At 31.3% G+C, this 24400-nt stretch overlaps 2 protein-coding genes across 2 annotated transcripts in view; one reads left to right on the top strand and one right to left on the bottom strand.

Annotated features, from left to right (window-relative positions):
• Nucleotides 1-24400, top strand: part of RhoGEF3 (Rho guanine nucleotide exchange factor 3) — a 137262-nt gene that overhangs the window by 1434 nt on the left and 111428 nt on the right. The window contains exon 2 of the mRNA XM_086911639.1: nucleotides 12105-12193. Coding sequence (XP_086767765.1) covers nucleotides 12157-12193 — 37 coding nt within the window. The 5' untranslated portion in view covers nucleotides 12105-12156. The remainder of the gene's footprint in view (nucleotides 1-12104; nucleotides 12194-24400) is intronic.
• On the bottom strand, nucleotides 1598-5831 carry LOC100864714 (venom acid phosphatase Acph-1). The gene is made up of 7 exons (XM_012486688.3): nucleotides 5463-5831; nucleotides 5151-5258; nucleotides 4320-4585; nucleotides 4092-4248; nucleotides 3886-4009; nucleotides 3572-3786; nucleotides 1598-3488 (listed from the first exon to the last, which is right to left on the bottom strand). Exons 1-7 carry the CDS (start codon nucleotides 5553-5555, stop codon nucleotides 3228-3230), a joined length of 1224 nt encoding a protein of 407 aa, XP_012342142.1. The 5' UTR covers nucleotides 5556-5831; the 3' UTR covers nucleotides 1598-3227.

Raw genomic sequence — 24400 nt, 5'->3', positions numbered from 1 at the left:
CTAATTCAACATAATTACTGTTAGTGTTGATAATGTACTTGTATACATTTCATAGATGCAATTTTACCATTTAGCTACCAAAAGTTTGACTAACAATTTATTGAAATAGATTATGGCTAGATATACGAATTTATATTTGGAAAAAACCATTGCTATTTTTTATTTGAAAATCTTTCCAAATAGAAAGAAATTTTTTTTATATCAATATAAATAAATATTTATTTGAAATATTTATTTAAAATTACAAAAAAGATTTATCGAGTTGAAAATAAAACCTAAGCAAATAAATTATAAAGAATTGAAGGTTGTGTGTGATGCAATAATCGTACAAGTAGTTCTTATGCGTAGGAAAATCACATTCCAGCGTATAATTGAAGTAAACGTTAAGAAAAGTTGCAGAAATATTTGTGTGCGATTGTGTACACATCATAAAACTTGAACAATGCTCTTCCTGTATCATTCTTTTCAATACGCTTGTATGCGTTCTTTTCTCATACCTATACCGTGCTCTTAATTTCGTTTTTTCCTAATCCAAACACGTTTTACAGCGAATTTCTTGCAAGAAAATAGCGGTTTTTTTTAAATAAATAATATTGAAAATCTTCTTAATCAATTTCTTTTGCTTATTTCTTTGTTAGTTGATTAGTTTTTTATATTTAAGATGAATATAAATTGATTCCAAATCTCTTTGTTATTCTTGATCTTCATTATGCAAGAAATTTATAAAATACATTCACGATATCTACGTATCTCTGTATACAGATTTGCATTCAATTCAAAATGTGAAGGAATTTTATCAGAAAATTCTTGAAAATATAAATTAACAGAGTTTTTTTTTATTAGAAAATAATGATTTGATGCTATCAAAGAATTGCAATAATAATAAATGGCACTATAAAAGTATGCAAGGTCAAATTCCGTCAAGATACTCATCTAGGTTGTTTGTCTTCTTTTAAATAATTACTTGTTCATTAGAAAATCTTCACCTTGAGAAGCAACTGTCTTCGTTATCGTTCAATAAATTCCCACGTGTTCTCCCTTCTTCGTAATTACGATGAATTTATTTTAATGCAAAATTACATACATCGTTGAACACTGCGATTTTCATTTGATCATTTGTAATTAATTAACAATAGATTATATTCTAAATATGGAGAATATTATTACACAAACAAAATTCTGTTTTCGAAGCTTAAGTTAGAATTAAATAAGTATTCAAGATAAAAATTTACAATTTTCTAATGTATCTTTTTCGCTTAAGATCACAACCAATCTCGAAATTTTTATTTTGATATGATTACGTGTCTGATGAAGGAAATATGTAATAAAGTGATGACGGCGATTAGTAATTTTAAAATCATCATTAAATATCCTGCTTACCATTCGAGGAGATTTTTCTGATTCATAGATTCTGATAATAATCTATAATTATTAAATATGAAAGATGTTTATTCGTACAATTGATGTTTTGATCGAAGATAAATATCAATGTTTTTTAATGTTATTAAGAGAACTCAAGATATATATCTTCCTAAAAATTAAGAAAACTAATAAATAATTGAGAGGGATAGAATTGAAGAAAATAAAATACAATGTCTACTATTTACAGAAAATATATTTTTAATAATAGATAGAAGAAAACGAATGATATCTGAATTTTCAACAAAATTTTCAAAAAAATATTTACAGCATTGCAATCCATTTGTAAGCTAGTTCGTGCTGTTGAACGTCAAAATATTTCTTAGTTACCGTAGTACTTTCGCAAGAAGGCGTACAGTATTACTGTACTGAAAATATTGCTATGTATATTGCAGTTGCATATGCATCAGTCATTCAGACTCGTTTCTCGTTATGAGTAGTAATTCCAAAATATTTGTTAACAAAATTCTCTGTATTTTCTCCGGTATTTCATTTGAGTTTTTTAAAACTTATATTTGAGTGATAATAATTATTTATTTTTTTTTATCATTAAATGTTTAAAATTGTTATAATAAAATCGTAATAAAAATATACATAGATCTAAATCCAATTAAATGTTTTATCGAAAAATTTGTTCTCTAAATAATAAAATAATAATAATAATAATAATAATAATAATATATAATTTTAACTATTATATGATTTTCTACGTAATGATGTTAATTGTCATCTTGATACAAAAAATCAATCAAAGAAACAGTATTCCTTAAACAGTCGTTCACTATATACGCTCGAGCGATTCATAGTGTACATGTGTAGATTGTTTTATGTAAATCAACGCGTAGGTTACTTGAAGCGTGTTACTGTTTGAACTGAATCGTACATACAAACATATTCTATACGAATCACTCTTCTGTCTAGGAATTATGTGTTTAGTTATACTCAAAGCATCGGTGATAATTGACATGCATTAGCCGATTTTCATTTCAAATACAAGATTTAAAATATTGTTATTTTTTTATTATTATTATTATTTTTTCTAACTTGAATATTGAATACAATACGTGTAAATTATTATTTATTTTTATTGCATAAAATATCATAAATATTTTAATTTTAATATTCGTCGATTTCATTTTACGTTAATAGCAAAATTTGCATTTCTATTACGATTGCTACTAAAAATATCGTACTAAACTGATAAATATTTTGCTAGATTTACTCTATAAAGGTTCTTGAACTCTTAACCTGGATGGAAATAGGAGAATCAAGCTGTCAACTTGCAAATCGAATCTGTTCTCATTTCGTATCTGCCAAACATTCTACTTTATTCACTTATAGGAATATTGGCTCGACTATGATCGGTGAATTGTATTTTTAAATTGCACATTGTTTTAGAATTATCTGCATTTATGTTAAGTTATGTTTATGTGCATATATATTGCAGAATATAATTTTATATGAACATAAAGAATTAAAATATTATTGTACATATCTAAAATTACTCATATTTTTTTATAATTTCATACAAATAATACAAATAATATTGATATCTCAATGAAAATGAAACTGAATGAGTACAATTAATAATTCTGACTAGAGAATAAAAATATTACAATTGTTTATCTAATACTTTATATTTATTTTATATTTATATTTAAATTATTATTCTAATATCAATATTTTATGTTATTAATATTTGATTTTTCAAACAGTTTTGCTATCTATCTATCTAAATTTAAAAAGTGAAAGATTCAATTAATATTTTGCAAATATTAATATTGTTGCCATAAAATCAATAATAAACATTAATGATCAAGACGTACAATCGTGAAAAGCAAAATAGAAAATACATAATAGCAGATTTTTCCTGTAATTAAATTCGATGCTGAGGAATTTATTTGTTCATTCTTGGTCCTCTTATTTATCTTCTCGTTAGAATGACAAAGATATTCATCATCATTTGGTATTATATCCTTTACAATAGCAAAAAAGTCATATAGTGGACATAACTCCGCGCAACCAGGAATCGTTTTGTATTTAAGTTGTTCTCCATTCCAAAATAAAACCTAGAAATAAGTTTTTCAAGAATGAATTTCATTTCGTATTATTTTAATACATTACTCAATACATCACGAATTAAAATATTTACTCGAACGTAATAATTCTTCTTCTTATCGCGCAACGTTTCCAGGATGATAGTAAAACCGTATGAAGGAATAATAGGTTCGTCCAATTCTAAAGCTCTTGCAACTGCAGCAACGTTCATTTCATGGCCCGAGAAAAAGAACGCTTTCCTATCGTATGGTTTTAATCTACCCGCTATGTACAACTTGATATCTTCCACTATTTTACGTATTAACATACCTGCAAAAAAAAAAAAAAATAAAAAATAAAAAGAATATACTGACTTTCATATACAAGATATTAATTTAAAAAAAAAATGAGAAATTAATATTCTTATACCTCCGTTCAAACGTTTCAATGTTTTTGTGTACGATCTGAATTTAAAATCAAGCGCGACTATTTCCTTTAGCAGGGCAGGATAAACTGCCTCGGTCCATTTTGGAAGAGTCAGATTTTGAATTGTCTGAAAAGTATCGTTTACAATATCACATTCTCTCAAAAGATTTTATATTTATTATTCGTACGATATGAAAGTAATTTTTCACCTCTTCTTTTAATAAATTATAAAAATGAAGGACATCGGATGTCGTATTGATGACCTTCCCACTTCTCTCGGTCAAGTAATTCATCACATACTTGTATTTATTCAGTAGATTTTGAGCTTCGTTCTGTTGCAAGAACTCATTATATTCTTCCTTATACCTTGGAATCGTAAGAGAAAGAAAATTTTAATTACGAATATATATCGTAATTTTAATTATGAAAATAATTACTTTGGACAATTATTCGGAAACATGAGATTGTCGTGGTGATAGGGCATAAAGAAGGAGTGCGTCGGAATCCAGGGTAGATCTGGATTCCAGGTTTGCTTCTCAGAGGGTGGGAATAATCCAGCCAAAACTAGTTGCACAGATAGTTGAGTTCTTGGAATGAAAGTCGATCGGGCATAGATCTTCTCTGGCCAATAATCTGGTCCGAAATATTGATTGTAACGTTCACGTAGCATTTTTCCAATTCTGTATTCGCGTAATTTACCTTCCTGTATAATTGCATAAAAACAATTATCGTTATCTGTACTTATGATTATATCGATAGCGCTATAATGGCTTCGTGACTAAAAGATAATTACAATATTTTTGCGTTTTTTAAAATATTATTTTTAACATTATAAAATGTTAAGTATGATATTTAAAAGATAGACTTAATATATGATAGTCAATATTTAATATAAATAATGAATTTTAGAGTTAATAATCAGCAATAATTAATTTTACAGGCAAATAAATGGAAATTGAATTATACTTAAAGTAAAGAATAAATCAAGCTTGCTCAAATTTTAAAATACTAATTGCAAAAATGTTTAATTTTAGTCTCAAGGACTTCTTGGAATTCTCTAAATACCTTATGAAACCACACCTTAGCATTGACACGGTACTCGAGATTTAGATCCGTATCAAAGATTTAACTGATGCGATTATATTGAAATGCATGAGCGTGAGATTATAATCGATATTCATACATAGTTCTAGAATATTTCATATACAATGTATGTGCGTTGATTTATTATTCTTCCAAATAGTATCTTTTTTTTTTTTTTTACTCACGTTTGTCAAATCTCCACTTCCCAATGGATAATAGGAATAATCGCGGTAAGGATCGTTAGGATAATTTTGAAATTCCTTATGAGGCACCTTCTCGCCATGTCGGAACACCTTCGAAAAATACATTTTTATTAATGTTTCGTCACAATGACGATAATTTAAAATAAGCATAAAGATCACGCATCAATGGCTAAATGTTTATTCACTTTCACTTCGAAGTATTTAGGAAATAAGGTTACATCCAGCTCGATGTCAACGTTTATTCACATACAGATTTCACTGAAAACTTTTATTCGATAAAATAAAATTATTTACCACGTGCAACATTTGTAAATCCAAATCACAATTGATCATGACCACGGTGAATAGTAGAAGGATAAAAGAGATCACTGAACCATTGAATAACATATTTTATTATTATTACTATTAATATTATTATTTTTTTTTTTTTTTTTTTTTTTGCTTTTCGATCCGATGAGATATAAGGTACGACAAGTACGTTCGAAATGTACACACGATCTACGATCTACGAAGAGCTATATATTCCTGCTTGTGCTTAACTAAAACAACTGGTCGAGTGGGGGTGGATAAGGAACAGGTTTGCAGTTCCCCCGATTTTTATCGTGGCTTCCCCGTTTTTACTCGTTACGTTGATCCTTTCCTTACTATCAAGTCGCGATCATTATGCTCCTTGAAGGTCACTCAAAGAATGGGAAATCCGACAGAGAATGTCTCCAGTCTAATGGTTCAATATCAATAATTCGAGATTCTCGAAAAAATCATGCATTATCTCTAAATAAAAATCGCTTTCAATTGTTAAAAGTACTTTTATTTAATCATAATTATGATTCTGTTAAGTCCAATCTTGTACTTGTACAATTATTTGTTGCTTAACCCGAGGTTGAAACTTCAAACAGAAGTGGAGAAAGTAGGTAAAGATTGAATATTGATATATGTGTATTTCTCATCGAATATGCAAATGACGAAGACCGTTTTAAGAAGTATTTTGATCTTTGATCTTTTGTCGGAAGAAATATTGCATAAGTATTTGAAAATTTATTTATAATTCGTATATTTTTTTCATGGAAGTGATCTCAATATTTGATCAATCAATTAATCAAAAGTTAATTGAATATATATTTAAAAAATAATATGAATTTATAATTTGTATTATTATAATATATATATATATATAATTTATCAATGTAGCAGGAACTTTATGAGACAATTTTTCTCTTTTATTTAATTTATAATTCTTTCCAAGAATTTAATATTAAATGTTATTATTGATTATACCACGAATTTTTGTCATACTTATTCTCACCAAGTTCAGTTTACGTTTATTTTATTTTTGGTGAAATAATTCTATAAGTCAATCATTTATGAGAAATTTTTTGCAAGAATTCTTGAAATAGTACAGTATTCGAAATTTATGATAATAATTAAACATATAGTATTGATAATTTATTATCTCTCAAAAAGGAAATAAATGATTGGAAACCGGTTAATCAGAAACAAATCGAAGTTTCGTAACTTGTTAATAGTAAATGTTCGCTGATTTATCAAGGACTTGATTTTTATCGATCTAACTTTTATTTGATTGCATCATAGTGATATATTAATCATTTGTATTATGACATTTTTACCAGGATATTGCATTTCATTCATTTGCAAATATAAATTATTCTAAATACCTTGCATTTTATATCAAAGAAATTTAATTAATTTTTTTAACAAATTTAATTTATTAGGTATAAATTTAAAATTTATAAAAATTTTATTGAAAATTCAACTTCTTAAACAATTCAAACTTCTTAAACAAATTTCATTTAAGGTAAACATGAATCGTTTGATTGTTTAATTTTGTAAATGTTTCAATATTAAGGAAACAAGTAACGAGAGGGAATACCAGTATGAATCACGATCATCAGTTCTTCTATATTCATTTATTTTATGTAGATTTTGTTAGATCCACGTATTAATCATCTTGTTTTATTTCGGTACCATCTGACATGGAAATCCTGATTTAAAAATCCTGTCACGCCTGCCCATCTAGTTTTTCCTTTTACGACTTCATTCCGCGAACAATGAAACTTGGCGCTTATATCGTAGACAAACGGTACACAAAAAATTGCACAATGATAATACAATGAAACAATTCGTGTCGAGGCGTTAAAAAATGATAACGTTACAACTTTATGCGAAATATATAATACCGATTGTAAGAAATATATTTTGCTATCAGTTTTTTAAACATTCGTATTTCTAAAGGAAAAATTGCAAATATTTTTTATTTATTTATTTTTTTTATATCTTCAATTTGACGCAGTAGTATTGATTTATTCTTCAATAGTATTTATTAATAAATCATTCTGTTTGTTATATATTGTAATATATAATATCCATATCGATATAGCGAACAGAAAATTGTGAGTAATATATTATTTATACGATCAATCGAAATGGAAACATCAATTATCCGTGATTTAATTTAAACGGTATTCGTCCTATATTTTTTATTTTATGCAAAACCTTGTAGAAAATATAACGAGATTATGAGCAAAACGTAAACTATTTATGGACGATAGATTTTACACTCCAGTTCATTTTTATTTAATCGAAAAATCGTCGATCGCGGTTCAGGTATGACCTCGTATAGATTGCGTCTTTTTTTAAAATCTTGTTGCGTTAAAGTAATTCTCACTTCAAAATCGATTTTCTCCATCTCTTCATACTTTGTTTCATATTGTTGAATATTGTATCTTTGTAGAGAATCTTTAGGATAAATCCACTTTCAAATATTTTAAATATTAGAGAATATCTCTGTTTAAAGATACAATGGTGATTTGGCATTTAGTTCACTTTATTCGTTTGAAATCTGTGAAATAAACGATGATAAATGTAATATACGGATGTATAGATATATTTTTACTGTTGGTGCTTCATAATGATATATGCGTCATCAGGATCGTAGGCGAAAAGAAAAAAGTATCGCAATAGAGAATCATGGATGGAAGGAGTTGTAGGTGTGTCGTTGAAAATCTACGCCTCCGTTTTAATTCGTATATATACATTAAGGGTTGAAATAAAAAAATTGATAAATCGTCTTAAAAGATCATTTTTAAGAAAATTTTTCTTGCTAAAAGGATCGACGTTGCACGTTTCCTTTTTGAGAAATGAATATATTTTTGTAAGATTTATATAAAGAAAATAATGACTCAAATGTATTAAAATTTAAATTCTCAGTATTCTTTATAGCAATCATCTATAATCATATTGACGCAAATTCATATGTCTCATTATAATTAGCATTGAAATATCATTGCTAAATTTATAAAATTTTTATAAAAACGTGATTTTTTTAATTTATTCTGCAAACTATTTAAATTATAATTATTTTTAGAAAAATAAACACTAAAAATAAACTAAAAAAAAACATTAATAATAAAAAATGCAAATGTTGATTAGATAATGATGATGATAAATAAATTCTAATATAGTGTAATGGATAATACTTAATAAAATTCAGTTTTAAAATTTTCATTATTTCTTATATCCGTTTACTTGCGTATTCATAATTAAGCCAAGTTTCGTAGCAATGAGAGATTGAAAATCCGATTATTCGTTTATCTTAGTATTCATGTTTAAATTAAATTCGAATGACGTTATGTTAAAGAATAACTTTAACAAATATAATGAACAATTTTGTTTATCTCGAAAAGGCATATATTTCAAATAATTATCGATTCTTGCATGTTTGTTGATCTCAAGATACATAATATTGTATCACGTTATATAAAGACTCCGTTAGATTGTAATTATTTGTTGCAAACTGATTTGAATTTGATTTTACCTGCTTTCCATACCTTCCTCCTTCCTTCTCCTTCATTTCATGATTTATTGTTGCCTCGTTCTTTTTTTTTTTTTTCTTTTAAAGCTTATTTCCGCACTAGATTTTTATTCATTGATATATCTCTGAATCGATGTATCGATTATTCTATTATATATTTAAGCTAGTGATAATCTTGAGTCGAACTTCCTTTCGCTTTCACCATATTTTCATGTTGGCATAGGTATGCTTTTAATACATAATTATAATACTTTTAAAAAATTTCAAAATAAATACATGATTGATAGAATAAATTTGCAGAATAATTTATTATTTATAACACTTATTATTCATAATTTTTGAAAATGACAATGTTGTTTTAATTCGCCATTCTTATAATTCAAAAATTTCATTAGTAAAATAAATCTAGGTAATCGATGAAATATCATAATTGTGCTAAGCAAGTAGTAATAGTAGCAATCGTTGTTCACCGAAGTTTATATAATTACTTGAAATCGTATTCAAGAATATGCGTATGAATTTTAATCTGACTACAGATGCTCGTCGTTGATACGAGATGCAGAGAGTAGTTTCCATTATTACGTACAGAATTAATAATGGATGTATTAGACTGCGAGGCAACAGAGTCACAAATTAGGGATGTTTCTTATCGTAAATGTACAGCCACATGTATGTCACTTTTACGATCTGCAATCATTCACATATTATAATTTTTAATAAGCGAGTTAACATTGAACAGGAAATATAAATTTGCCTTTATTAAATCGTTTAACTTTCTGTGTTTCGTTTAAAATGCGAGAGACCGTATCGGGATACACGTTATTCCGATTATTCGATGTTCTTTCAAATCTTTTGCAATATTACTCAAACTGTCGTGCTTTATTTTACTTGATAGAACTTTGCGTTAATATTTTTTAGGAAATTTGGATTGTTTCGAATGATTTGAACACGAATTATTTTCACGTATAATTTAGATTTAAATTAGTCTGTTATATATCAAATATACAACTCTTAATAAATAAGTCTGAAAAATAAAGATATATACATAAGATGTAAGCAATCTAGATTGAAATAATTTTTCTCCACTCTTATGAAATTTTTATTTTCATCAAAAATATTGATATTGGAATGAAGCTATCGCAGGAATCCGGTTATTAGAGAGACCGATTTTGCAAATATTTTTACCCGCCATTTGACCTGTCAAATATCGAAACATAAAAAGGCGGGGAAAAAAAAAGAACAGAAAGACACCTGGATAGAACCGCATCGTTGTTAGATACTGCAGTTGTAGTAGAACTGCTGAGAAAGGAAATCCAATACCATGGAATTGAATAACGTATCGACAGACGTCGTAGGGCGCGAAGGCACATTCGGGAACAACTTCCTTTTACGGAAACGACGATAGATCTGTTCGAAATCGATGGAATCGATTCGTTTCGGTCCCGAATTCTTAATATAATTCTTCAATTTTCATCTCCTTCGTTCTCTTGTCTTATTCTTTCGTATAATATTCTTTCTCTTTTACATGAGAAAACCATTTGAGAAAGTTTACGACAGTTAGCAGTTGGTAATAACAGACTTAAGCAAACGAATAGAAATTTGAATGGATCATTTCAAGATATCTTAAGTACATCATAAAATGGACGAGCAAAAAAATATAACGGTGTAAAAGATATGTCGAGGAAAGTAGTAAGAGTTGTAAAAGTAACGAAGGATATGATAGAATAACGATGATACTTCCTTGACGGATTGGCGCGAAATTTTCCACCGAAAAACTTTTATCTGGGATAAGACAGATATAAACGTATGATATGGGTCGCCGGAAGTTTGGGTAAATTATCCGGCGTACAAACGAGCTTATGTTCCAGGACACGAACGAAGTTGGACCTTGGACTAGTAACCCATATAATGCGCACTGAGGTAACACGACTGTCCTTCGAATATCGATAACGCTTGCACACAATTCTCTAGCATTCTTTATCCTTCAAATTTTGTCGATCTGTATCTTCACAATATAGTTGCACAAACGTGTAACGTCCCTCTTCATCACACGCAAATTTATACTACATTTCGTTTTGATGAATATTTCCTTATATATTTACTATTATCTAATTCATATTTTTAATATAATTAAATACAATAATAGACAATGAATGCGGCGAATATAATGTGTATCTTTTGGGAATTCAAATCTTGGGATATCTAGAGCAATCAAATGGTTTAACATGATATACTACTGTGTTCAAATTTGAGATCGTGAGGCGTCGAAATCCTTGACCTCGAAACAAAATGATACGCCACGAACCTTTTCGTGGATCGAATTCTATGACACAAGACGCACCCCAATCTCTTCTACAGACACGAAATAACGTAATCCTTGACCCAGACATAACAAGATCTATGTTTAAGCCATTCCTCAAGGTGTGCCATCAGGTATACCGCAATTTCGTGTCACTATAAATTTCATATCTCAAAATCACGAATTTCAAATGCATCGGAATTATACTGATACCGTTGGATCCATCTTGAATCGGTTTAGAATTGTTGAATTAGAAACTTACTTTGAATAATCCTGGATTCTACATCTTTTGATTCGTTCTTGGCACCGACTCGATCTGAATCAATTCAGAATCTTGGAGTATATTCTAATTCACTATTCAATTTTGTCATTCTAAATTACTTAAAAATAATAACCAGGACTAATACTTAGATCTGCTAAATCAATTTAGGATAAATTTTTATTCTGAATTTTGGGATCTACGTATGTGGCAATCCAGGATTAAATCTTTAACTCTTTGGATTTACTCTGAATCAATCCTTGCGACCTTAGTGGAGTTTGGTATGATGGTTTCGCCACGTGTTGTACAAACTCAGGTCACGGAGTTCAAGGTTCTACAGGATAGTTTGGAACTAGATTCTGTGGGCTTGGATTCATGAAATTTTAAATTGTTGAATTTCTACGTTATAGATTTCTTAATTAATATTATAACATGAAATTAAATATTAAAATCGTTGCATAATTCATACCTATCGTGTATTTCTAATTATGTTCTATAATTTGTAAAATTATTTTCCTCATACTAATTAATTTTAATTGTTTGTTTCAGATTGATATTGGCAAAGATAGTGGGAATTGAGTGTTTTGCCAAAGGATTTTATATGGTCTTCTTACTTTGTGGAACCGATAAGGATGAGGGTGAGATTTCAAATATTTTATTAACTAGAAATAAAAATTAATAATTTTGAAATTAATTAATTTTATTGCACATAATATTAATTTAAAGATTTCTTTGAAAAAAATCTTTGAATTAATAAAAACTTAGGTGAGATTTAAAATGTTAATTTTTCTTTATTTTTTTGCAAATACGTGATGAATTTACATTTATCTTTATATACACTTATTAATTGACAAATAACACATATTATTCATTCATTGTTAAAAGATAAGAATATCAGTAATATTATAATATTTCATATTAGTATTCCGTGTTAAGACACTATTTAATCATGTTTATTATAATGTAATGATTAATTCATCACGTATATATACTATATCAAGCAGAAGAATTTATTTTTATTCTTCAGTATACATTTTTTTCACGCTCCGTTAAATCGAACCTCCTAGTTATTTCTCAATTGAGTCCGAAGACCTAGTGGAGCGTGTCACATCCAGCAGGCTGAATTCCATTAACACCAGTGCATTCAGTCTCGATTCCAGATTAAATAGAGTTTATTTTATAAGAAACGAGGCCATGTACACACGTTTAATCCACGTGGAGATAGTAGTTCGATCAATCGTTTATTTATGTTCAAAACTAGTTTTCGCCACGTTTAAGGTATTCAGTCAATAGATATTAAATTTCAATGGCAAAGTCCTGCAAATAAAAATTCTATTGTACATAAATACGAAATTCTCTTCGATCGGCGAATTTTGAAATTGTTATGCATTTCGAACAATGTTGCACGATAATTCAAGATATTTGTGCATTCAAGATATATTTGAATTGCGTTTCAAATGTATATGAATCGATAGCGTTATATTTATTCATTTTTGAAAATTGACACGATCGTTGAAAAATTGATGAAACCACGGTTTCTCGAACGACAGACAGTAAATTCAATGTTCGCGAACGTGAGCAAGGAAGTGACCGATAATGGTAACGGCGAAGACTGTCGAAAGAAATTGAGGAAGATAGTAAACGACTTTTCACCGAATCGTTGAAAAATGATCGTTTTTTACTGCTTTGGATAGGTTCTACCTGGACAAGTATCATGGTGTGTAATAGATTTTCCACTTTGCTACTTTACTTCATTTCTTCGAGTAATTAATGAAAGAGGAGATTATAAATGATTGTTGAACTATGTTGTTCGTCACTGATCGAAAATTCTGATCGATATTACCATAATTATTTTCAAATTTAATGAAAGAAAATATTTGGGAATTTAAGGGTGCCCGAAAAGCGACATTAAAGTATTAAACTTTATTTTCATTCGCTCTTCTTGGAAACTTTGAACCATCACGCGAGCAACGGTTACACGAAAGCTGAAAGCTGAGAAAGTTTCAAATTCTAAATTGACTGGCAGCCATATTAAACCTAGTTGTATACCGTTTTAATTGAAATCTGTTTTAATAAATTAAAATTACTAATAAGGGTTGCGTTTAGTGTCTCTCGTTAGCAATCCTTTCCATCGTACAAAGGGCATGAACGATCAAAATTGAGCGAATGCTAATCATTAATAAATTTGCTACTGTATCAATGTTAAATCATTGTGCGAATCTATCAAGATATAATTTCGCTTTAATTTTGATATAATTTCGATGTGATTTCGGTAAAGGTTCACGGGATAGTCATTTGAAGCCAATTTATCATTGACTCATTTCAGTAATAAGTTGGATTAAGACAATTGAATATTACGTACATAACTATTAAACGGAATAGATATCATTATTATCGTACATAATTATTAGTTCTCTATTAGTTAATCACTAGCTATTCGACTATCCAATAAAATGTTCATGTTCTGTAAAAGTATTTTGAAATTAAAGTCTAAATTCTACGATTATTAGATAATATCACTTACATTTATTCTATCACTTACATTTATTCTATCATATCGTATCATCGTAAAATGTTATAAATTATTTTTAACGAGGTACCTTTGTATCGAAAGAATAAATGATTTAGAAAGTTAGAAGTGTACAATGAAAGTAATGAGTTCCTGTACCATAACATAATATTTCTGAAATTTATGAAATATGTAACGATTCGTGAATAAAACATGAGCAATAACTTTTTTATATCGATTTTGGCATTAAAGAAATATTTATTGAAAAATCGAATGAAAACCGGTGAAAATATAAATAGAAAAAAAAAATAATGTATGTTATTCGTTTTCTTTTTTTATATTTTATCTTGAATTGTTTTTCATTATTATATTCATATTATTTTATAAGTTTGAAGTTAAAAATTTCAACATTTAAGAAAGAGAGTCCATTCCATATATATATATATATATTGAGATGTGAATACTGGTCGAAAAGCTAAGAATTATGGACAGACGCGTAGAAATTGACGCCATTGTACACGAAAACTCAATATATCTTTCGTTCAGTGACCTTTCAAGTTTTCTGGCTTGTGTATTTCTAAGAGATTTCAGATTAGTTCAAAGTTAGTCCTTCAAGAACAAACATCCGTTTCTCAAACTGTAAGGAGGATTTCACGATTTTAAAAAAGATTCTAAATTCTTTTATATCTATTCTATCTTTTATATCTCTACATTCTATATCTATACAACCGATTTCTCATAAATCTTCTTTTTAAACTTTCAAAAATTTAAACGACAGTAAAATCATTTAAAAATCACTTAAAACGTGTAAATTCATAATAGAAAATAATCAAAATTGAATGTTTAAATAGCAGCATAGAGTTAATATGCTATAATATGCAATTTGAAATGTAAGTTTACTGATATAAATAATATTACGTGAAAATTGCTTCAAATTGATTTCATTTATTTGATATGCATAAAATATTCAAGTAAATAATGAAATGTATATATATAATGATTTCATTATATTTGTGTCGCTTCAAATATCTCGAAAAAAGATTTATACTTTCCTGAATCTATCTGAATGCTTCTTGCGTCCATCTTTATCCCTATTTCTTTCGAAGAATATCCTTCTATCTTTTTAGTTTGAAAATCTTTCGTATCGTGATACTTCTATTCGCCAGAATGCCATCCATGAATGGTCATGGATATATACACATATATATATGTTCGTATATATTTATATGAAACTCATCTTATATTTTATTTACACAAAATTCCTCGTGTTATACCAGAAAATAAATTCAATATATATCTTCATTTGTTTAATTGTATATAGATATAACATTTAATTTAAACACTTGAAGCGAAATGGCATTATAATAAGAAGGAAAGATTTATTCTTACAGGAATCGCATTATTTCATTTTTAATTGTCAGATTAAACAATTGGAATCTGGAAGAGCATCGAAGCGAATCCTTCAACGGAGATTGTTTAATTCTGAGGACCCTATTTCATTAAGGTCATCCTTTTTAGCATAGATTTAATTAATTCCTGTCAGTTCTTGGTTTAGACTGATGAAAAATTAAATTGCAACCATTCTTCTCTGGAAAATCTTCTTTATCGTTTCCATAATACATCTGTAAATTAATTGGATTTTTCCAATGAATATCACGCAAACGAACATTTGAACTCCTAAAGTAAAGTTCGAACTTTTTGTCAAGTATTTTACTTTTGCAATATAATTAATTTCTTTTGCGATAATTATTTTTTAAATTAATCTATATATATATCATTTCAAGTTAATTTCTTTCGTGTACGAAAGCATCGTAAGATTCTTTTCTTCGCTTTTTTCATTTCCAAGATCACCTATTATCGTGAGAAACTCGCTGGCGTAAGCGTTACTTCCTTTATTGCCCGGCCACAGATTGAGTAGCACTACTAGCATCAAGTAGATTCATCCGTCCACGATCGGCCAGGAGCAGTTTAAGGCTAATCTATCGATCCTAGATGCTTTGATCTCTAACTTTTTTTTCACGTTACGAATAAATAATAAATTTAATAAAAATAATAAAAATTTTGCATTACAATAATTTAAATTCTAAAATTTATGTCGTGAATTTCAACAATTTTTGTCATCTTTCGTATAATCTTTCTTATTTTAAATATTTTCAATTAATTTTATTGTCCTTAGAATGCAAAATATTTAAGGTTCATCTTTAAATTTTATGATGATTTTTATGGTTCTTTGGAAATATCTTGTCGATGCTAAAGTTTCGTCACATAAACGTCAAAGTTTACTGTAATATATGTTCAATATATTAATAAATATTTAAGAGAAACTTTTTATCTACCCATAACTACATTCCGTTTTCGTTTCAGACTTGTATTTTCAATAATCATCAAAGTTTCGTTGTTCCAAGTCTTTGTTTTTAAATTAGATTCGTGTAATTAGAATCATTTTGAGTTCTTCAATTGCAAAATGCAGCAACTATTACAAAGTATATATGGATATAGTTTGTAACGAAACTTTTCATGTTTTTCATAAACTTGTAACATTGATTAATGACTTAAAAACAGACTATAGCGTAACTTAAATACTTTATCACAAAGAATGTTTAATTTTTTATATCTTTTCATTTATGATTTAATATTCGTAAACTCGATTCTACTTCAGGAAAGATTATTAAAAAATTATAACAATTTTTTAAATTATATAAACATATACGAAATTGCGTTATTTTTTCTCCTTCCATCGGTTGGTTTTTCTCGAAATTGAGAATATTAGTTTAATCTTATCTCATGCATCGATTCCATTTAAACATTTTTCACGGAATCAGTGCGTATTTTTGATTCATTTCTTAACGAGAATGCCAATTATTGGCTATTCTCGCGTTTGAGGAAACCACTGACGAACGAAGAGGCAAGAAATAAAGGATCGTATAATGTTAAAGTGGAAGGGAAGTCTTCATCTCTCATTTTTTATTTTTCTTGAAATCTTACCGGAAAATCATGTATTCTATCGCGACGACGTTCCTTCCTTTTTGTCTCCCTTTGAGTCTCGTTTTTCTCGAAGAATGGTCTCTGAATTTTCCTGAAACTGAACTCATTGTTGCCGGGTTGACTTCGCGTAAAAGAGTAAAATTAGAAACGTTTGAAACATTTTCGAGCATAGGAGAAACGATCAGAATTCGGGATAAAAATTATTCATAAATGATATATTCGATGATATATTTTAATATGAAAACGAGAGATATTTTATTTCACATTATCGTTGATTAAACAATAATTAGATAATTAATCGATAAGTCAAACGGGAAACTAATTTAACCACTCGACGAACAATTGAAAGCATATTCGTCGTTTATTCCAAACAAAAGAACGTAAACTCTTCGTAAAATCGGTAGGAGATCCCGGATTCCTCGGTAACGAGGGCATAGAAGGAAAGATCAACAGAAATGCGATCAATAAAAGAGTTGGAGAACACATAAAGGAATTTGAAAAGCAATTTTCGTTCTATTTTACAGCAGAATATTACATCTTAAGTAGGACAAGGAAACGGAGCAAACAAAAATGCTTGCGACAATGTTAACATAGAGCGTGCCCATCAATTACCAATATAATACTTTCACAATCGTGAACGTTATAGGAAAAAAAAGATGGAAATGAAGTAAAAAAGAAAGAATAGTAGCTCCCTCGGGCTGTACTTAACTCAACCAAAGGAAGAGGAAGAGGAAAAAGGAAAAAAAAAAAACAAGACTTTTACGAAAAAAAGCGAACAATTACAATAGATTCGTAAAGCAATGGAGCCGGTAATTCAGAATGAGAGATTGTACGAGTTCCGTTATCGGGAAATTTGTTCATTTTTCCCGATTAAAGAAAAAAGAGAGAGGCTTCTCACAATGGCGATAAAAAGGAAAGCGGAAAGAAAAACAGGGGGCAGGTGAGAATCAGAAGGGGTTAAAGTAGCGAACAACGATGTTAGAACTATCCAGCAGACGTGGACGGTCTGTGTGCTCCGGCCGCGGAGGCTGCGCGGAAAAATCGATAGCCAACGCCAACCGACGGCGTCGTCGTCGACGGCGGCGGCGACGGTAACGGTAGCCTGTGGTGGCGGTGGTGGTAGTGGTGGTGGTAGTGGTGGTAGTGGTGGTGGTGGTGGTGGTTGCGAGTAGCGCGATAGAGTCCGATGGTGCAGTCAACGTTGGGACCGGTAGCCCAAAAGACACACGCGGATCTCACGCGTTCTCTTCACACCCCTCTCGTCGAGCACCCCCTTCTGACACCTCTTACATCTTTGAACGGTCGTACGGCCCTGAAAGAAACGTGGCGTGATTCGAACTACATATTTTCTCTCTCTCTCTCTCTCTCTCTCTCTTTCTCTCTTTCTCTCTCCTTCTTAGGACACGCTCCAAGTTCGCAGGCAAGCGAACACGTAGGAGCCGTATACATCGGCCATGGTGCTCGTTTACCGGGCCGAGTGGTGGGTGTGTGATAAAAATATAATGCTGGTGACGCGCGTGACACGATACAACGCGATATGACAGTTCCTTTGGTTCTTTCGTCGTCGTACCCCTGCCGTGTATGGATTCGCGTGTGACCAAACGATAAACGGAATGTTGTGACGCGTGACACCGCCGCGCACCGGTCCGCACACGGCGTTTCAATGCTCAGGGACGTTGCCACTGTTCCTTCGCCTCCTCTTCTCTCGCGCACATCCCAGCATGGATGATAAATGCTCGAGTGAACGGTAAATGCCATCCCGGGACCCGAATTTATCGATTTTCGTACACACGCGTATTATTTGATCGGTATATGTGATTTATTCTACGTTCTACGGATAAATCGGTGTGCTCGTTTTCGGTGTAACGTTTTCGTTGTTCACCAGGATTTTCCATTTCCACACCGTGTCACGGGTTCTCGCGGAAATATGACGCTACCGCTACGCGCCTTTTTGAGGACAATGACCCCGTGCACCTTGCTTTCTTCCTAGTGTGTCAGACGTTCGTTGCTGATTTTAACGTTTTACTTTTTTACTTATCTCTTTTTTTTTTTTCGCTCCATTTGTTCGAACAATGGAACATTTCCTCCTCAAGTTTATTTTCGAATATTTCGATTATACTCGGAACTCGAAACGAATAATTTTCATTTTGTCAACGTACACGTTATACGATTTCGCATTTAGTACGGTGCGTGTATGGAAAAATTATACGTGTATCTTCCTTATACGTGTAATTGTACCGTGACATTTAGAACAAGAACTTTATGTGATACTTTCAACAATGCCACACGGTATACGACACTAAAGTCATTAGTAACGTTTCAACTAGATCGAATGTGGTTTTTGCGGTACTTCAATTTCAGTGGGTACATGTATATAGCGTTATTTATAGTTTGCAATTTGTCGCGTTAAAACTAAATCTCTCTTTAAACATATACAATGATGCGTATTTATAGACGTACCGTTGAAATAACACCACGTTCGTTTTGTTTTTTCTTTCGATTGTTTGCTTTGCATAATTGCTAGTGCAATCTATAAGCAGACAAGAAATACCGAGATAGTTTTTTTATCCAACAATCTTTACCAGGTATTTCGTCTTTCTTTTCTTTTTTCTTTTTTTTTTTCACAACGTAATATCGTCGTATCTGAACGTAAAATTGATTATTTTTCTCCCGCAATTTTATTTCATCTTGTGAAATCTAACACGTATATGCCACCTACGTTTCCCTATTGTGATTTCCCTTCTCTCGTCGCACGAGCATATTAATCAGTGTTGTGGTTTACTACAATGCATTCCAACATGCATAACACTGAAATATTCTCCTTTATGTTCTCCCCTTCTTCCATCATTCTTTTACTCTGTGTCACTTCTCTGCCTCAAGAGCAATCCTCTACTCTTGTCGAGTCTACTCCAGCGTATCCCTGTGTACAGGCTAACGTAAGAATGAAAGGTTAAAAGCATTACGAGTCGTAAGTTCTATACAATTATTATTTTTCCACTCTTAGCTAATTGTACACCGGAAAATTGTTCGAAATCTAATTGTCGTTCAATTTTCACTGCACGTTTCTTCAAAACCATTCATCTCTATCTGTTCTTTTACGATTTACAAATCCGATCGTTGTCAATTATCGTCGCTAGATCGTTTCATTTTTACATTTATTCCACGTAACAGTGACGATCTTAAACAATTCCAGTATCCCCAAATTGTTCCCTTTGAGCGAGTTGTCGACATTCGGTATGCCGAGATACATGACACATCACTTTGATCAGTAAATTGATTCGATGAACCAGTAGTAATTAGCACGCGGATCTTAATTCACTCGGTGAATTGATCAACTTGGTCAACGAGTTCATTTCAAATATTTTCGTCATCTCCATTTTATATTCTTCGACGTTTGCAACTATTTTCCAGTTAATTCAATCGTCTTCATAATTCATCCGCTTCACTTCAAGTGGTTAATTTTAATAATATGATCGATACCGCAGATCTTCCCTCGTCATCTCGTTCCCTCGTAATTCCCTCTAACCTCCATTTTTTTTTTTTTTTCAAAATTATCTTCCTTGTACACTTGACGATGGTATTCTCTCTTTCTCTCTCTCTTTCTCTATCTCATATTTCGCGGATTAATCTTACCAGTAAGATGATTATAAAATTTTTCAATTATTTCATTGCTCGAGTATCTCCTCAAGAATTGTCGCTCGCGGTCGAACGAACTATATTACTCTCGAATTTATACCGTATCTTTCCCTTTGCCCTTTATCCCGGTGATTGGCCAAAATATTTCGAATAGTTTGCGGTTGTAGTTTCGCGGCATCGAGTTTCTGATATAGGTATCGCGATGCAAAACATATTTCATGATCGATGCATCCATATTTGGAGGAAAAATTCCGAGACGCTTCGATAAAATCAATTTCGGAACAATGTTCGACGTTACTCGTCGCCCGAACGAAATTCTGCTACATAAACTATTTTACAGTTGATGCGCATAACGTGTTATAGACGAAAACTCGCTCTTTTTTTTTTTTTTTTTTTTTGCATTTCGATTTTATTCGATTTATTTTATTTGGTGTTCTCTCTCGAATTTCTTAGCCAGGGAATATAAAGCTTATTTTGATCGATACCTCTCTTTCCCGGGATATCATCCCCGGGGGGTAAGTTGATCAAAGTATTCGAATAAGCGAGATTTAATTTTTGTTCCAACTTGGCAACTTAATTTGATGTTTTTCACTTTCCTCGAGCACACGCTTCTCCATCATAATACGATGGCAAACATTAAATTGATGGACGGTGTTGAAAGCATGATAAAATTTCCTATTTTTATTTCGACCTTCCCTTTTTAATATTCCTCCTGTTACGATGTACAAAAAAGAAAAAAAAAAGAAAAAAACATCAGATATTCTCTAAGATAAGAAGCTTTGTAATTCTTCTCTAATCTATGTCCCCCGATATTTTTAAAAATAAAATGTAAGACTCGAGGAAAAGACCATCGTTCTTTCTTTCTCTTCGTGTTCACGAAGTTTAACCGGAAACGAAGTATTCCAACGTGAAATAATAAACGAATTGAAAAATTGTGGCTGGGAAAACGTGACAACCAGGGATGGAAAATTTTTCGTCTATTTTCCAGCAGGTCGATACCTTGTTATCGGAAAGCACTAGTCATTCTGATAAAACTGTATGGCGGATATCGAGATAAATTACGAAACAGAGCCTCCATTCCGACCTATATGATTTTCACAAGAACGTATGGCGATAGTTTCCATTTTTGTTACAGCGGGAAAAGATACGACCTTAGTCGTAAAATCATCGTATCGTGAACGAAACTTTGCCGTTGTGAAAATGGATCATATCCGAAATTCATTCTTGCTCGCATCTTCAATCCTCTTATAAGCACAATATTTCTTTATCCATCTTCCATTAAAATCGTAGATCCCTTGTCAAAAATGTAATTACGAAGGTATCAGGTGTTCGTACACATATTTTTCTCATCGTACATATTTTCCTCTATCGTATATTTCGTGTCTCTCCGCTAATGCGTCCGTGTCATCGACGTGCTCGTCGCGTGTGTTGGGATAGGAAAATGTATAAATCTAGTGATTTACAGCGAAGGGTTGTTGAAAAGACGCGGAAGAAAAACGCGCGTGCTCGGCGACGCGGGAAAGCCTTGGCGGAAAATTCACTTTCATTTTTCTTCTTTTTTCATATATTCTCGTTCATATATTCGCTCTCTTTCTCTCTTTCTTCTCCTCTTGTATATCCCGTGAAATGTTAGACTCAAACAACTAGACTAATGACCGAGCTTTGAAAATCTCGCGATATTTCTCTCTATCGTAAAGTTACTCCTCTCTTTCTCTCTCTCTCTCTGTCTCTTTCTCTTTGCTTATATCTCGTTTCTCCGAAACATTTTAAGTATGTCTTATTCGGTTTAAAAGGATCCTTTCATTTCGAGAGAGAATTGTGTACTCTTTTCTCACGAATTTATAACTTTTTGCTTATCTCGTTGTTTAAAAAAAAAAAATAGGTGCAGCTCTGCTCGACGAAGGTACGCAAGTAAATCGCATGCTTGCAAAATTTGGAGGATTATCGATCGAACATATTTGTACCAAAAGGATAATCAATGCTAAGCGGACTAGTGAAATTTAAAATGAAATTGGAAAAACAAGAACAGAGTTAAGTCCGTGTAGCACAAGCGTTGGTGATCCCCTGCCAACGAGTGAGATTCTCCCGCAGAGCAATAAAGTGCAGCTTTTTATTTTCCACTTTTTAGGACGAGCATTCAAAGTGGAAAAAGATTGTGTCGGACTAATCCGCGATTTCTGTATGGCGGTAAAAAAAAAAAAAAAAGAGCAACAATGAAAATCCGTGGAACTATGTGTGTTCGATGAGAGATCTAGCTGAGAAATCTCCACATTGAATCGTGTTTTTTTTTCTTTTTTTTTTTTTTTTTTTTTTTTGGTAACACGCATCAGTTTTTATTTCTATGTTGTGTACACGCTGTTGCGTGTCATCATTGCGAAGTGAAATTTTGCGATCAAGAGATTTGGAGATACGTCGAGAGTGTTGCTTGCCGCGATCGAGATCGGTTGGCATTAATCCGATAATTATTCGGAATGGACGTTGCTTCGCCGTGGAAAAGGAGGATGGAGAAGAGATCATCCTCGACATTTTCGAGGACGACGGAAAGAGGTGATCGTTCTTTCAATTTTTGTGATCATCGGCTCAACGCAACGCTCGACAATGAATACTTGGAATTCGAAGAGGTGTCGTTTCATTGTGATGAAGTGAAGAACAACGTTTTCGAATATAATCGTCGATCGAGTTGCTTTGACAAGAATCCGTATAAATATTTGTATGAATGAACAGACTGAGTGTTCGAAATATGCATCGTGAAAAAGGATAAAATTCTCAATGAAATTCTTCCATATCCGGATCTTTAATCGAAGAAGATTATACTATATGGAAGATAGAAGAATGAAAAATATTCGAAGAATCGTTATGTTTGAAAGACATTATATTTACTCTTAACGAAATTCAAAGAAGATTCCAAAATTTTGGAAAAAAACCATGGACAATAAGCATGGAATTGGCGAAAAGAACACGAAGCGTGTGAGGTAAGTTATAGAGGAACGTTATTAAAATTATAAAGTTTTAGATACTAGTTTTAACTCTCCAAAGAGAGGATAATTAATTTCTCTTGCGGTGTACTATGGCTATAAAAGTTGCAATTACAAATACAGCGATTACAAATTGAAATCCTGTTTTTTTTTTGTTTGCATTGTTTTTATCTCCGGTAAGAAGAACGACAGCAACTATGATCACGCATCAAACAACGTTATTCGTCCGAAAATTCTTCTCTGTCCATGAAGAGAACTCAAAGACGCGATAAATTATCAAGTTAGATAATTTTCTCGACAACAACGATAAAAAAATGGGTGGGGAAGAGGGAAGTTGGTTTGACTCGAGGCAAATTTTCTTTAGGTAGAAAAAAAAAAGAGAGAGAGAGAAAAAAAAAGAAAAAGAAAAAAAGAACGACGAACCGCCTTGACCTCGTTCTACTTTTTTTATAACACGTTGCACACGTTGCACAGCTTCTTTGCTAGACGTAGGCACCTCGGAAAGACGAATACACCCCACCTTCGTTTCTTCTTCGCTCGTTCTTTGCCAAAAGCCTTGTCGACCTCTCGAGGGCGACGACCCGGTTATCTATTAACCAGCGGATTTATTCCCCTTTCCATGCTTTCGTTTTACTCCAGAATGCTAAATGGAAGATTGTAAAAAATTTTTACTCTTCCGCGGTATGAATGAATACGAGCTCCTTGCTTCCCTTTCATGTAAAAAGGCTGCATTGTATTTC

This window comes from Apis florea, unplaced genomic scaffold (genome assembly GCF_048593485.1).
Source record: "Apis florea isolate Af1SG1 unplaced genomic scaffold, ASM4859348v1 contig_3326_pilon, whole genome shotgun sequence".
NCBI lineage: Eukaryota > Metazoa > Arthropoda > Insecta > Hymenoptera > Apidae > Apis > Apis florea.
The sequence above is the reverse complement of the archived record's forward strand: the minus strand, read 5'-3'. Positions and strand labels throughout refer to the sequence as shown.